This window comes from Temnothorax nylanderi, unplaced genomic scaffold, assembly GCF_030848795.1.
Source record: "Temnothorax nylanderi isolate EJ_2023f unplaced genomic scaffold, tnyl_v1.0 TNYL_tig0064_pilon, whole genome shotgun sequence".
In the NCBI taxonomy this organism is placed as follows: domain Eukaryota; kingdom Metazoa; phylum Arthropoda; class Insecta; order Hymenoptera; family Formicidae; genus Temnothorax; species Temnothorax nylanderi.
In genome coordinates this window covers 782579-799682 of record NW_027249126.1, presented here as the reverse complement: position 1 = coordinate 799682, position 17104 = coordinate 782579, and the positions used below count along the sequence as shown (strand labels likewise).

The window sequence follows — 17104 nt, the reverse complement described above, 5'->3', positions numbered from 1 at the left end:
AGCTGGACGAAATTATATCGGTTTTATTATTTTTGCCACGCGGAATCCTCTTTTTCACCAGTGACTCACTGTACACATGGAATTACCATTGGCATTCTGTTCGGATCTCATCTCAGTAGAACGCGAACCACTGGGGAGGGAGGACGCGTGTGACTCCTCTCTGTCTCTCGTCAGTGCCGCGTGCGACATGTACAATCGAAAGTGTCAAACGGAAGTCAAGTGTTTCAGTTTCCTGTATTTATATTCGGAAACGTGAAAGCGTTATACCTGTGAATCAATATTAATATTGATAACAACGAGAGAAAATAATCAGATTGTCGGCTTTATCAGTACGATTGATCGAACGAATCATAGATAAATAAGAATGATATCAATCTAGTCAACAGGTAAAGTCTCTAGTCATTAAATAAATTTATATTAAAATTGAAAAAAATCTGAAAACTCAATTCAGAATACAATTATTTCTTATTTATTATTCCACATAATTTGTGATTAACACTTGTATATTATATATTTTGTATTTTAATCAAATAGAATTAAAATAAATAAAAAATAATTTATGAAGTTTTTCTCTTAACATAAACAAATTAAATGAGAAGGCCAACGGCCAAATTACGAGCATAATAAGGTGTTGATATAAAATAAAGTCTTTAGAGTTTATTTACAAAAATATGAGATGGTGACATTTTGTACGTTCTCACTTAGCTTATTTCGAACTATCTTATTTAATTTATTTCGAGAATGTGTGTAAAATGTTGCAGAATAATAAAACAATTAATGTGATTTTTGTCGCGAGAAGAATTTTCAAAATGCATATCTATGTCATTATATGCTTTAATGTAATGCCGGTAATGCGGACTGATTTATGAATGCGTTAACATAACGTGCAATTATTTGACAAATTATGTCCAAAAGTTAATAAATTAAAGTAAATGCAAATCAAGCAAAAATTGATGTATGTACGATGACAGTAGAACAATTTTTATTAATAGTAGAATAGTAGAATAGAGTATATCTATACATTATATCCGCGTCTCGTATTTCTCTTTCTTGAACTTAATGAAAAGTTACGAATAGAATACAATTTTTAAACGTATATCCTGCGATCTCATCTTACGTGTGTAGATCGCTTATAAGATTTTCTTCAATTTTATTATTTTATTCATTTCATCCTTGACCTTCTTGATTTGTTACGCATGAATAATAAAATTTTGTGTAATTATTAGCACACGTGCTCTCGTTATCGAATGTTAAAAGTTATTCAACACTTCGGTATATTTTTAGAAGACACAAAGCGTTCGACGAAAATAATCCACGTGCGCGGAATTTCCGAATGGAAGGCAGATCTAATTCGTTGGAGGTGCTATTGCGACATTGATATAAAAATAGCATGAAAAAAATTGATTTTTAAAATCCAATAATGTGATTAATAACATTTATTCAAATCTATAAATATTTCAACGTAATTTACTTCAATCTATTAAAATATTTAAGGTGCACTATTTTTTCCTATAGAAATGCATTTTAGGAATATTTATTTCTCATTATTTTTATATGTAATTAATTATTCACACGCATGTGCTATAATTTTATAATTATATATTTGTTAGAAAAACAATGTATTTTTTACGATACCATCAAATTTGATAGACATTTTATTATTTTTTTTTTAGGTAAACGAAGCAATTAATGAGCAACGAATGATATCTCGTGTGAAAATTATCGGAGACATTTCACACATACGACTGAGATGGATTTCTGCAAACGATACAAGTCTCTGGAGATACTGCCGGCACTCGCAAAACGAATCGTTTGGTCCTGGCGAGCCGGAAACGGCACGGTATTCCAGGTGCCGGAAAATGATCCGCATTCGCCGGCCGGCTGTCTTATCGAACTGACGAACGTCTCCGTTGCTATTCTCACCACGCTCGTTACCGCGATTTTAATTTTCAAGTACAAATTCTGCGCGGCCGGCAAGTAAGTTGACAAAAAGAAGAAATATTACATTTAAACTGTAATAATTATAATAATTTTGATTACATTCATATTCACGAATATCCACGTTTCAAAATTTAAATTTTATTTGCAATTTAAGTACGGGGTAATTATTCCACGCGTTAGTTAAGCGAATAGAAATGTCCTTTATGATATGTCGATATAATTACGGGAAACGCGAGATATTAATGATTAACTGACTATGAAGTTAATATGAAGTTTCTCAGATGTCATCGTACGTAACCGATCTGACGGATATTAAATGAAACGCGAAAGATCTTGTGAGATTGCTCAGGCATAATTGAAATAAATTTCAATTAAATGAAAAATGCTTTATTCGTTTGGGAATGCCCCATGATTCAAGCCCCAAGCGAGAGATGTTTCTATCAAGGAATTTGCTCCACTTGATGCCATAAGATTGTATATAAGCCGCCAGTAATTATATATGCGTCATCCATAATTAATCCATATGTTCAAAGCATAACGCGCTCATCATCTTTCCGGGTTACTCTTGATAATTATATTTTACAATTTCCAAGACATTAGTATTATTTACTCATGCAAATATCAGAATAATCAAATATGTATAATTTTAATAATTTTATTATTATATATACAAATGTGTATATAAACAGATAAATATTAATATCGAATTTTTACATTGTTAACGAAATAAGCTTACAGTCTTTTTTTTTCCTTGGAACATAATTTTCCTGCTCTCTTACTGGGTATTGGTGATAATTAATGGAACGCTTCTCAAAAAAGCATATTGATTATTTTCCTACGTTGAAGCTCTCACGGCACATAGTAACGCTGTTTCACGTTTCGCAGAAACAGCGGAGTATATACCAATCGATCAATTCTCCGGTATTTTCGCAATGTGACTCAATATTTTATTTGCTAGGAATGTAACATGAATTACGTTTGACTAATCACGCAGTACAAACGCATACTTATTACAAATTTGGACTATGCCTATTGCCCATTGTCCAGTTTGGGCCCCGAGCGAACAGTTATGAGTCATATATTAATATTAATCGATAGGGGGTACTCACGAGAAGTACGAAAGAGAAGGTTTTAATTGCAGCCTAATTAAAGAGCGTAGGACCTAACCTGGCCTTATCCCTCTTCGGATTCCTCTTCCTCATCGGAGCTCTCTAATTATATAAAATAATTGCTGGCTGCTGTTGCTGGCATGAATGTCTTCATCAAGGTTTTGGGCATATCCCATATGGCCAGATACCATATGACTGTCATTACATGCGCACAACACCCAACCGTACGACATCCATTTTTACAAGACATCCATTTTTATATTATTTCAATGTCTTTGGTACAATCCGTTATCACCGTCATCGCGGGGAGGTACCCTAAACGCAGAGAAATCGGACAAGACCAATGATACATGCGGGTATAGTCCTTTTCGAGTATATATGTATCGTATATATCAATACTTCTATGACTACAAATATTTTAATAAATTTAACGTTAATTAACCGATTAGAAAAATACGATTTTATTCTGTTTAAGATATTTTTATTTTAAAGAAATGTTTTTATGTTTTAATATCTATAAAAAAAATTATATATTATTGTCTCTGAATTTGTTAAAATTAAGAATGTGTCGGTTTATAAGAAATATATAAATATTCTTTTACTGTTAACGACTGGGATATTTTTACTACATTATTTATTATTCTTACCATAGTCTTTATTATATAGTGCAACAATATATTACACTATTTAGTACACACATGCAGAGTAGTTATTAAGTCTCGCCGTCAGATCTTACCCGGCAATTACTCTACACCTATTCACTATATTGTATAATGATAACACGCTCGCGTATTCCTGGGGCGTGTAAAATTTTTGTCGCATGGAAATGAAGCAATCCCGTTAATCGCGATCGACGTACTTCATCGACACCGCGAACGGTTTCATTACGTACGGGTAATTAATGAAACGGAATGCCGGAATGCACTCGTGCGTGAAGAAAAACGCCTCGTATTAATTACCGGAATAATTTATAGCAGGTTGTAACTCGGATTTCTCTCTCTCTCTCTTTCTCCCAGAATAAATGTACATTTACATTACTGGCACTTATACATTTATGATCGCCGATTCGCGTCATCGATCGCTACTCGAGAATTATTCGAGAATTACACCCTGACTGACGGACAAATTTATTTCTTTCTCCCTCTTTTATATAAATTTTTTACATACTAATATTTTGACATTTCTTTTAAAACGTTACGTTAAATTTCTTATACATTACATTTTTATACATTAAAATTTTGTTATATTTAATTGTATTCTTTTCAAATTGTCGACTCGTTTAGATTTGTACATAATTTCTAAAAGGCTATGAATTATTTTACTTTTCATAAAAAAAGCATTAGTTTAAAAGTACTTAAAAAGAATTATATACTTTCTTCAAATTTAGTAAAAATTTACATTAACAAATATTCATTTTTAGCACCTAAATGAACTACGTTTTATTGCCCTCGTTTGTTTTATGGAATGTTCGCGCATTTATATATCTTAAACGAGCTACTGTTTTTCCAAAGAAAGCGTAAACGAGAACATGCCGGGTACATCGTAGACACAACATACGCGGCTTTCACTGTTCACTTTGTTACTTGTAGCTTTGCAACGCGCACATAGCACATGGCAAGAAGAGTAATTTAGTAATTATTCGATTTATTGCTTCCTTCTGCTTTGCTATCGAATTCATCAGAAGCAAACTTGTTTCGAATTTATACTTTCAGTCGTCTACAAATTAGCTAACTCAGTATACACTGTTCCCTATTATCATGGAATTAATATCAGGCTACATAAATAGAATCTCCGGTATATTAATAAAATCCTCAATGAATCTTCTCTGAACATTTTCTTTTATTTAAAAAAAAATAAAAATAAGAGATAGGGAGGGGACATGCTATAACTTTTTTATCTTAAACAAGCTACGAAGTATAGATGTATAACTTATACAATTCGTACTTACAGTACGCATCCCCTAATATTTTTCAGTTTTATATTTAACTTATATTCAATAATATCAAGTACCTGCAAATACGAGATAAATTAATATCAGTGACGTCATTGGTACGACATAACGATAGACTCGGAAAATTGCAGGCGAAATGACTCAGAGGCCATTCGGGTTCGTTAAGGCGCGTATAAAAACCCAATCCCCTACTCATCATATAAGTTTACCCGTCGAATACGTAATACGTCTTGCATAGCTGATGTGATTATACATAGAATATACTCGTATAACGAGATATCCCGCCGACATTTCTTTACCTTGATTATTCCGTAGAAGTTAGTTTTGCTTAAATCCCCATGACATTCGAAAAGTTTTACGTGTTCCTAACTTATGTATGTATATATAATTTAATGAGAATCATATGCATATATATTGTTGTTTAAAATTAACTAGATTCCAGAATCATACATATACTGTTTGTATTTATATTAGTTATAAATTAAAATTACGTACTGACAGTAAAAATAGGAATATTCAGTAAACATTTATATGAGATAGGCATGATTAATGTGAGAATAACTCTTCTTTTCTAGGCTTTCTAAGTCACTCTTGCCACTTCACGCAAGCAGGACTTTACTTTGTATATTACTACTGTTGCTTCTTTCATTGGAACTGTACGAGTCCATATTGACGTTAATTTCATTGTCGCCGATCTTAACTATGATTGCTGTATTGTTTTGTTGGATAATACATCGCGAAACCGAGATCAGAGATGGCTTCGGTACCGCCGTGTCGGGAGGTGGATTTACGATAATCGGTCTCTCACGAGCATGGAAGTTTTTATATTTATGCAGGTATACACTACCAATAATTATTAATATAAAATGTAGACTTATAAATTATGCCTCGATCTTCCTCCTCGATTAATGGGCAATCTTATTAACACTCTAATTAAATATTATTATTTAATAATTCACTTATCTTGAATTTCATATATTTGTTAAAATGCTTTTTTATAGATTCGGCCTGTCCATCCAATACGTTCGCGTTGCAACAACGGGGATCACCGCCGCTTGTTGTGGATTGCTAGCTATTATTGATTCTTATACCCTTTATCGTATGGTAAATTTAATTCAAATTAATGTTCAAAAGCAGACATTTTTTAAGATGATATTATGCATAAAAGAAAATATTCCGTTTTAAAGTTCTAAAAAAGACTTGGGCGATCTAATTGTTTTCTTAGAGGTTTCCTTCCATTATGTTTCTTCTTAAAACGTGAGAATACCTTTCAAAATGCGTATCGGAACTTGCAGCGAAGCACTTGCAAATGTTCGCCGTCTCGCTAGAGCCGCATTAAAATCTTGCCCACCCCGTTTGCATTTACGACTTCCTTGACTCGATAAAGGCAAACAGCATTTTCAGCGTTTTACTACTCCGTCTTTTCCTAACGTAGAATATCGAATGTATATATAAACATCGCGTCGCCCGGCACTTTAGCCGATTTTCTTACTGCACATATATTTGCCACGATGATGTTTCGTCATTAGATGCAGAAGAGCAGGCGGTACACCGTTAAGAAGCCCGATAACGTTAGGAACTCCTACATACACTCTACCTCGCCATTCCTCAGCAGGATCACCTTCTACTGGGTGACTGACCTGCTGTTGCGCGGTTATCATACGCCGCTTGAACTCCACGATCTTGGACAACTTCCGGACGAGGAGACCACGAGGAACCAGTTCGAACGTTTTCGCGACATTTACGAGACCGAAAGGGTAACATTGTTTATACTTCCTCCTTCCGAGAAAAATTTAAAAAAAAATAATTGTACCACTCTTGTAAAGCCTTGTGTCCACGATGCTAGAACTGCGTCCGAGTTTTGGTTTAAGCCAATCAACTTGCAGCCCTTACAGAAAAGTAGCAGTTTCATTGGCTTAAACCGAAACTCGGACACAGTTCTAGCATCGTGGACACAAGGCTTAATAACTGAGATATCCAAGAATAATTGAAATATATATTTATTAGAGATTGCATTTAATATCATAAGATTATCATATATTATATATGATAATTATTAATATTTATTACATTTTTCAACAAGATTTTAATTTTGTAATTGTCAACATTAAATTATTAAAAGTAATTTTAATAATTGCTAAAATTAAAAGCTTTATACCGAAAAAATAAGGGTGGTTTATCTTTTTTGTTCTACGTATACATTTATAACATAAATCCAGTTTAATTAAATTCTCAGCTGCGATGCCGTGGACGGAGAGAGAAATTGTCTTTATGGAAATGTTTCTGGAAACGGATATGGTTGACTTTTGCGGCGGGTAGTGGTTTGAAACTCTTCGGCGACGCTGTGACTTTGGTGGGTCCCATGACGATTCCGAAGATCATTAATTATGCGTCAAATCTGCAAAATAGCACCGTGACGAATAAAAGTTTTCCTTCGAAGGTATATCTCTCTACTATCTTTAAAACTCATTTTTATTCTTTACTTTAATATGCCTAGCCATCTAAAGATTAATTCTTCAGGAAGCTATGACGTTTTCCCAAATTCTGAGAAATGGATATTTCTTGGGAGTAGTAGTTTTTCTTGCCATCATTTTGCAAAGCACGTTAAAGCAAGCCTCCACTCACGTGCTCTACGTCGGAGGAATACGTTTGCGAACGGCTCTTCAGGTAATTTTATTTATTTCTTTTTCATCATTTTTTTGATGCGTTCGAACTTCGCGAGATATCGAATAAACCTCGTTGAAATTTCATTGAATTAGGCACTGATATACGACAAGGCTCTTCGATTATCTTCTTGGAGTATCGCCGAGGAAGAGAAGCCATCTGACAAAAATAAAGAGCAGCAGTGTCATCAACAAGTAGCTGACGTTGGAACTTTGACGAATCTCATGGCCGAAGATGCATACAACGTAATGAATTTCTTCTGGTTCGTTCATTACATCTGGGCTGTACCATTAAAAGTAAAGACATTTAAATAAATGGATATATGCATGTGCTTCGTGTATCTTATTACTTAACATTTCACGGAAGAACGTTTGTCAGATCGCACAAATATCATCGCGAAATAATTTTATAGTTTTCGATACATTACGTTTACTTTGTACATACAGATTACCACCATCATTTTCCTTCTGTACTTGAAATTGGGTATCAGCGCGATTATCGGCGTAATTTGTTGCATATTGATCGTCACGCCGTTGCAGCTGCTACTCGGGAAACGAATGTCCGAAAATTCCAAGTCCATAGCGGTAAGGAAGTAAAACATTTTCCAATTTTCTTCCTTTCCTTGAGTCTTTAATTGTCCGATCTTTAATTATCTTTTAGGAGAAAAGCGACACGCGCCTTCGCCTACTTAATGAAATTCTTCAAGGGATACGGCTCATTAAGTTACGCGCCTGGGAGAATCTTTTTGAAGATCGCATATGCAGAGCCAGGGATCAGGAATTAAAGCTGCTAAAAAAAGACTCCGTGTACTGGACGCTCATCAGTAAATAATTCTCTTAAAATATCTATTACTTAATACACATTTCTAGATTTTTATCTCGCTTTGATCTTCACAGGAAATGAGAGAGATAATCCCTGTTTGCTAATAATCCTTTTATAATATGATAATTCTTATAATTTAATAATTCTTGTAATAATTTAATTGAAAAAGAGAGCTAGGTAAATTTATGCATTAATATTACAGACTTTCTGACGCATGTCTTCTCCGTCTTGGTATCTCTCTTCACATTCGGAATTTATTTCTGGTTGGAGAAACGAAATCTTGATACGGGGAACGTTTTTGCCAGTCTCGCGCTCTTTTCGCAGCTAACTATGCCGCTCTTCATCTTTCCGATGATAGTGCCGATTATCATCAACGCCATGGTGAGGAATAACGTTCTCGAGATACTACTCTTTGAATTTAATCCCCTTAAATTCGAGACATTCCTTCTTATTCCGGTTTGCAGATCTCTACAACAAGACTAGAGAAGTTTTTTCAGCTTCCAGAGATCGTGAATATTCTCCCCGAACCAAACGATCGAAAATCAACAGCAGATATATTGCCAAAGGCAAATTTATATACCAATAATGACGTGAGTATACTTTTTAAATAAGAGGTCTTAAAATACTTGACTTTTATTTTTATATAAATTACACAAAAACAATAAGATTATCAAGGCAGTTAAATTAAAAAAAAATCTACTTTATGTAATTCTGCTTTCAAAATTTTACAAATTATGATATTATTGAATATATTTATTTCGATTGACAAATTCAGATATACGCGATTTATTATTCTCTTCACAAGGTAGAAGCAATTAACAGCGTAGCAACTTTCGGATCGCTGGGCAATATTGTGGAGGACGAGGAAGATTCTCAGTCAAGTATCTTCCGTGAAATCGATTTACCAATTGATTCTTCACTCGATACGGTATTCGAAAAAGATCCGGAAGTGCCCGAATCTGTCCTCAAAATTACACCGAGTACCTTCACCTGGGGATCTGATGAAAATACATTAATGGTTAACGCTCTCAATTTTCCACGAGGTGAAACGAAGATATTAGATACATATAAAACAGTATATAGATATAACAGATAAAAATATTATGTACAAATTATGTATTAATTTAATAAAATAAATTAATATTTAGTTAAACAATAAATCAAGAACTTTATATTTTCAGGACAACTTACAATAATAGTAGGAAAAACCGGGAGTGGAAAGACTTCTTTATTGTTGGCGCTTCTAGGAGAAATTCAGAAAACAAGCGGAAGCGTTGAATGGACCAAGTAATTATAACAAAAAATAAAGAGGGAAAAATAAAATGATGGACTCCAATTACGATGATAATATATTTTTATCAATTAAAAATATCACGCATCTTTTTAGAGGTTTGAAGATTGCCTACGTGGCGCAACAGCCATGGCTCCAAAATGCGACCTTGAGGGACAATATTCTCTTTGGGTCTGCATATCGATCGCGAAGATATCACAATGTCTTACAAGCGTGTGCTCTTCAACCGGACGTGGACATACTTCCCGGTCGAGATCTGATTAGGATTGGCGAACGGGGTATCAATTTGAGCGGCGGACAGAAGCAAAGGGTTACCATAGCCCGAGCTCTTTACAGCGACGCCGACGTCATTCTCCTGGTCTGTTAGCTTTGTATCTTATGCGAATTATCAACATCGGCTTTCTGAACGAAATATCTACGTTTAAGTACAATTGCAAATTGTTTGCAGGACAATCCACTGTCGGCCTTGGATCAACACGTCGGTCAGCAGATCTTCGATTACGGCGTGAAAAAACTCCTACTAAGAGACGGCCGAACGGTGATTATGGTCACTCACAAATTGGAGCTGTTATCGGCTGCTCATCAGGTTTTATCTTATATTCTTAATATTGATATTTTTTATTACGTTATTCTATACGCATTGTTAGATTCTGTTAGAGATCTATTTCATGAATGGCTAATTTATAACTCTTTATTTTATCGGTATTCGCTATGTGTATTATTACATTTAAAAAAAGATGGAATCTATCTTTCGTTTTACCTACATGTATGTTTCTGTACAGATATTTTTATGTAGTTTCTTTATGCATATGTGCTAGAGAAATAATTTATGTAAATAATTTATTGTATTAAAAAAGAAGCAGAGAAGTCACATACAAATTTATTTTAAGGTAATTGTCATGGATGGCTGTCGAGTTCGCGCGGTTGGAACAAAATCCAGTATCGAGGATGTGGATTCTGGATTAGCGGCGGAGTGGCGAATCGCGAATTCAAGGCGCGAAGGCGAGGATCACTTTCAAAAAACTGCCAGGGATAGATGGTCCTTAATCAAACTAGTCTATAAGATTGGAAGGAACAAAAGGAGAAGACACGTTAGTGACGGGTCGTGGATCACCGACCGCGATGCCCATGTGGTAAATGACAGAAAAAAAAAACAAGATATTTTAACGATATCTCTAATGGGGTTTATATGCAGAAATAATTTTACCGTAACATTAACGTTAATCTGGATTGCAAATCTTTCAGAATCCGTCAGCGTTCGTACCTTTAAGACTGCGCCAAACAACTCTATCCGGATCGAGGTACTGGAGTCACATTCTCACGGATCTTTCGGTATCAACGGAAGAATGGGACACCGTCCGGAAACGATCAAGGACGCATCGCGACATCGTCAGATTGACGAGCCTCCAAGCGCAACAACGGCCGCCGCCGATTTTCCGACAGAGCAGCACGCCGATGATTCTTGAAAATCGACATGTGCCACCAAGGTATAAATTTTGAACAATTATTTCTCTCTTTTAAATGTATATAACGATGCGATCACAGCAATCGCATATCAGCAAACAAGAAATCTAACAAGTCAATTTTCACTCATAGATTATTAAATTTAAATGGATCTTTCTTTAACAAGGCTGTCGTTATTTATCGCAAATTTTTAATTTTCCACTTAAATATTTTTTGCGATTACAAAATAATTTATGTGAAATAATATACGGCTATATATATGTTTAGCACAAAATAGATTTACTGTTTTGCATTTTATTTTTGCATATAGGAAAAGGAACAACACTTACGACAACGGGCAGCCTAGCAGCGTGCTAAAGCAATTCTTCTCTGCAAGGTTTAACTTTTTTCTTTATGTATAATATAACATGATTTATTATCACGGCAGAATACAATTGAAAAGTGAGAAAATAACAACCCAAAAATATTACTTTAGGTATTCAGATGAAACGGCAATAAGCAAAGACAGAAATGTTCTGTCTCGACTGATGCCAGGTTCTAACAAGTAATTACAACAGAATGAATTTATGAAAAAGGAATTATAAATAAGTAATCGAAAATTAAGTGTTTTATTCGTTCCTTTTAGGATTACTCCGCATCGGGATCAACATCATCATCTTCCGGTGAAACGATTGTTATCAATGGAATCGCAAACTACCGTTGACATGGATGGCATGGAAGAAAGTTAGTTATCGAAATTATTTATATATGTTTTTAAACGTTTCTTCAAATTTTTGTATGCTCTTTTTTCATTTTCTCTTATCTTAAGATTTACAAACGGTATTTGTTTTCATCTCTAGTCTTTCTTTTAGCTTTGAACGATGAAGACGTGGATGAACCAGACGATCTAGAAGTCGACGATAAAAGTGGAATGGTCAATAGAATGATTTGGATGGAGTATCCAAAGGCTGCTGGATGGCTACCGGAACTCGTTTACGCTATATCAGCGCTGGCCTTTCAAATCCTTCGCGTGTATATTGACTTATGGCTACCTGAATGGCTAATGAAAAGCATTTATTCGCCGGCGAATGTAAATAGATATTTAGGATATTAATAGCGTCACGATTAATTTTGATAAAAATATCACATTCAAGTATTGCTTGAAAATCCGTGATTAGAAGATCTGCAATTAACCCTCCGAGACCACACACCTCTTTTTTTAATACGCTCCGGCTACACTGGGGTAGTCGCCACCCCAGACGAATTCAAAGTCTCATAATTTTAATTAATGCACGTAAAAATTCATGAAACATTTTAAGGGTGTTGTTCAAAAATATGTATGGTACGAAATGTGCTCGAGGAACAAAAATATTGTAATTTATGGTCGCGATAAGAAATATAGACCGAGGCCATACTGGGATGGTTACCACCCCTATAATAATTTTCAAATGTTTACCAAACATAACTGACATGGCTTAGAGCCTTTCTACTGCACGGATCTTCGAGAAAAGGACCCAACTAGGAATCCTGGGCATTCCTGGGTGGAAGGACACTGATTATAAAGCCTATCTTAAAAATATTGGACCCTGAATTTTTGTTGGGATGGCCGCCACCCCATGTGGCCTCGAAGGGTTAATATCGATAATTAATTAATTGTAATTACTATCGCGCTCGCACATTTTATCAATATTATTGTCGAATAATTTACTACTATTACGAGAAGAAATTTGGCCAGCCGATATGCAAATTAAAATTCTAATAAAGATTATTTTTGCAACTAAAAATGATATAACAAGCGCGGATGACATGTTCCTTAGAATAATTTTCGATCCTTTTTCAGACGAGATCCTACTTTATGATGTACATCATCATAACCGTGGGCTCCATTTTTTTATCAATACTCTATAACATATCAGGTCAATGGGCAGGTGTCAAAGCGAGACGGAAGTTACACGAAGAAGCTGTTGGTGGACTTTTCGGCGCTCCCGTCTCATTCTTCGAATATAATCTCATTGGAAAAATCCTGAGTAGGTTTAGTGCAGACATGAGTATCATAGATAAGGTAAATAGACATACTTTAATAAAATAAATTATCCTTCTCGTACTTTCACAATCGGTAATTTAATGTTACATAAATACTATAAAAATCAATTAATGGATATAAAGTGTCATTTTAATAAAACCTAAATTAATTCCTCTGATTTTTTTTTCAAGAAAATGGCTACGGCGATCCAGAGATTGACGTCTTTTGTACTACTCTGCGGCTCAGTGATTATCATCAATATTATTACGTCACCGTGGTTCTTGATCGCCGTTGTACCAATTAGTTGCGCTTATTATGCATTGCAAAAATTCTACTGGCGGGGCGCCAGACAGTTACAATGTCTAGATGGCAGGTATTGATAATTATTACGATATCGTATATGAACAATATGAGACAATACGTTTGCGAATAATTTATAGTCTAATTATTTTTATCCTCCAAATCGGAAAATTTTCATTAATTTTTCTTCGCTTCTTTTGGAACGCATTAATACTTATGTAAATTTTCATGTTTCAAGTACGAGAGGACCGGTAGTGGCATATTTCTCAGAAACTTTGTCCGGCCTTCCAACACTGAGGGCATTCAAGCAAGAGGATCGCTTCATGGGGGAGATGATGAAACGCCTCGACATAAACACCAACGCATTTCTCATTCTGAACACCAGCAGCAGTTGGTTCGGCATCGCATTGGTAAAAACAACCAGCCAAGTATAATAAATGTTTAAAAAATTTACATTAATTTCTAAAAGATTTTCTAAAACTTGGTAATTGTAATTAGTATTTGGAAATTAGCGTTATCAAGTTTATATATTTATACGCAGTGTGTATTTTCGCAGCTTTATTATAAATAATAAATGTATCGTTACATTACATTATATAAACCATATATTGATGAGACGTCTGATTTTAATAATAGACGAATTTCATTGTCTCGTAAATAATTGTAGGATTATCTGGGCGCCGTTATCGTGGTAGTAGCTATCTGTACGGCTTTACTTTCGGCCGAATTATACCCAAGCCGTGTAACACCTAAACTAGTAGGCCTGGCAATCAATTATGCTCTCTTAGTACCAGTATTGAACTGGATGATGAAGTTCAGCGCAGAAGTCGAGTTATATATGGGGAGCGTAGCTCGAATTTGCGCATACAGGAACGCACAACCGGAGAAACTTGACGAAAACGGTAATTATTATTATAGTATCTCTGCGTAGATTAGTATCTCTTAATTTACAAAGTTCTTAAAAACTTATGCGCGTTTTGGGGCTTGCGTTGTTGTCGGTGAGAGATGGATGTATGATGTATGTGAAGGATGTGTCCCCAAAAATACCATGCGACTCTGTGAGTCGCGATGGTGAGACTCCACAAGTATATCCCCTCAGTTCTTGTCATCCGATGAGATCGTCGGTGAGAGCGTCGATCAGGGCGATGGATATTGTTGTCGAATTTGTTTATACATTTAAGTCGGCGCAGCCGAGCGCTCGCGAGAAAGCGCGTTTTTAATTAGTGTGGTGCCATTGGTAGAAGCACATGCAGCCATAGCGTTATCATCGTTAAATTTCTGTATCGTATATATTTAATATCAAACATCACGGATAAAGTCTTTAATACACATGCATTCCAAACTCGCGACATATCGATATCAATGAATATCGATGAACGAAACTTATTAATCTGCCATGATATTACATAATTTTTTATTCGTGACGGGCGCAAATCAAATCCAACAAACAAGTGATAATTTTTTATTTTGAAAATTATATTATTTAATAAATATTGACTGACTTACTGTCTCGCAGTAATCTTCCGTCTTTCGTTATCATCTATCAAATAAACGATATTATACTTCAGTACTTCAGTTGTATTTAAATATCGATCAAAATCTGTCGTTTGGCGATAATCAACTTCCGGAATCGGCTCAGTGATTTATACGTGTATTATTGAAAATCCAATGTACAAAATATTAAACAATCGAGCAAAGGTATCTTTCACGAGGTCGACTAATATATTTACGGGTTATTTCCCGTTATCTTCCTTATCGCACACGGGCTAATTTTATCTGCTCGATTTTAGGTTTACAGGTAGCCAATGACTGGCCTAATAGGGGCGAGATCATTTTTGAGAATGTCTCTCTGCGCTACGATGCAGACAGAAATCCGGTGATCACAGATTTGTCTTTGAAAATACCAGCTGGGCAAAAGGTATAAATAAATCAGTAACCCGTAGATAAAAAACAATAGATGGCATGACATGTATGTAATATAATAATATAAATAAAATTATATGTAATAGTATGAGGACAATCAATCTAATCTCTAAGTTTCTTTTATTTTAATGCATAACAAAATGGAAATATATTACGTATATTTTATATATTTTATTATACAATTATTACTCGCAGTTGGGCATTTGTGGGAGAACCGGTAGCGGAAAATCATCGACCGTCATGGCCCTCTTCCGATTGATCGAGATCAGCCAAGGACGCATCCTGTTGGATGGCATTGACATCCGGCAAGTGCCTCTTCGAATATTGCGATCGCGGTTATCGGCTATACCGCAGGATGCAATAATGTTTAGCGGCACGATCAGGTGCGCGGATAATACAGTCGCAAATCTCTTATTATTGCGAAATGTCTTTGACGCGGCTGGCATTTCACAGTTGCATTCTCGTCGCAGTTATTCGCTAAGCGTAATACACACGGTGTTCATTAAAAAATTATATATGTGAGCTTGAAATTGATTATACTGTCCATAGAGAAAACCTGGATCCATTTTCGGAACACGAGGACCAAGAAATCTGGCGAGCCTTGGAGCTTTCGCAAATCAAGGATGTCATAGCTTCGTATCCCGAAGGATTAAGTACGCAATATAATATAATACAATACGTATATTATTAATATTAATAATAATACGATAAATAACGTAACACGATAAAATAAGTTCAAGATAACGATATAATGTAATTGAAGTTAATTTTGACGTAGATCTCGAGGTACGAGAAGGCGGCGAGAACTTTTCAGCCGGTCAACTGCAACTGCTTTGCATGGCACGTGCGATCCTTCAGCGATCGAGTATCGTCGTACTCGACGAAGCAACCAGCGCGCTTGACATAGCCACTGAAAAGTCGCTCCTGAAAGCGGCTGCTGTCGCTTTAGAGGACAGAACTGTGATCACCATCGCGGTCAGTAACTACTCTATAAATTAGATAAGAAGTGAGAAACGCCTTCTAATATTTTTTTAAAACTTTTAATCTCGAAAACTTAAAGCTCTTGTCAGATAGGAATAACATTTTAATGAAACTAATTTTTGTGCAGCATCGAGCGGCGGCTTTGTTAAATTGTGATCGCATCATTGTTTTCGACGAGGGCAAAATCATCGAAGAGGGCTCACCGGCAGATTTAATGCAAAGACAGAATGGAGTCTTTTCCGCAATGATCAAAGCGGTCGAGCGAAGCGGCGAACGACGATGAGAAAATGTCAATTAACTTTACAAATATATATATACTGTCGATTTAAGATACAAATTCAAAGACTGCTTTAGGATAGGAAAGTTTCTCTGTAACGACGTTATGAGATATATATGTATATACATATATGTATATGACAAAGCTTTATTTTTTGTATTAATCTTACGCGTGTGTGACTAATAATTTTATCAATCTTTATACAATATCTTAATTTTGTATAAATATATATGACAATTGTAATTTGTAAATATATAAAAAATCAAAATCCATACCTGAAGATCTAAACGCGACGCCCGGTATATCGCAGGATAAGAGCGCTAAACGATAATAATTACCAATATCCCCACGTCGTCGACTGTACCACCGCAGAAAAGGT

At 35.2% G+C, this 17104-nt stretch overlaps 1 protein-coding gene across 4 annotated transcripts; it reads left to right on the top strand.

The window, feature by feature from the left end:
* Positions 1-91: 91 nt before the first annotated feature.
* Sur (Sulfonylurea receptor) lies at positions 92-16997 on the top strand. 4 transcript variants are annotated; one of them, XM_071708127.1, is made up of 32 exons: positions 92-386; positions 1285-1360; positions 1674-1977; positions 5577-5837; positions 6003-6105; positions 6531-6758; positions 7238-7441; positions 7522-7668; positions 7761-7961; positions 8112-8249; positions 8326-8488; positions 8690-8868; positions 8952-9077; positions 9293-9530; positions 9669-9774; positions 9875-10136; positions 10227-10364; positions 10669-10911; positions 11024-11265; positions 11553-11618; positions 11718-11786; positions 11868-11965; positions 12094-12311; positions 13062-13283; positions 13436-13617; positions 13783-13954; positions 14212-14446; positions 15335-15462; positions 15663-15850; positions 16017-16120; positions 16246-16442; positions 16576-16997. In XM_071708127.1, the coding sequence occupies exons 3-32, from the start codon at positions 1751-1753 to the stop codon at positions 16729-16731; spliced, it is 5241 nt and encodes a 1746-aa protein (XP_071564228.1). In that variant the 5' UTR covers positions 92-386; positions 1285-1360; positions 1674-1750; the 3' UTR covers positions 16732-16997. The 4 variants fall into 4 exon arrangements, with proteins under 4 accessions (XP_071564228.1, XP_071564227.1, XP_071564229.1 ...); XM_071708126.1 differs by lacking the exon at positions 1285-1360; XM_071708128.1 differs by lacking the exons at positions 92-386; positions 1285-1360 and adding an exon at positions 1369-1494.
* Positions 16998-17104: the final 107 nt, after the last annotated feature.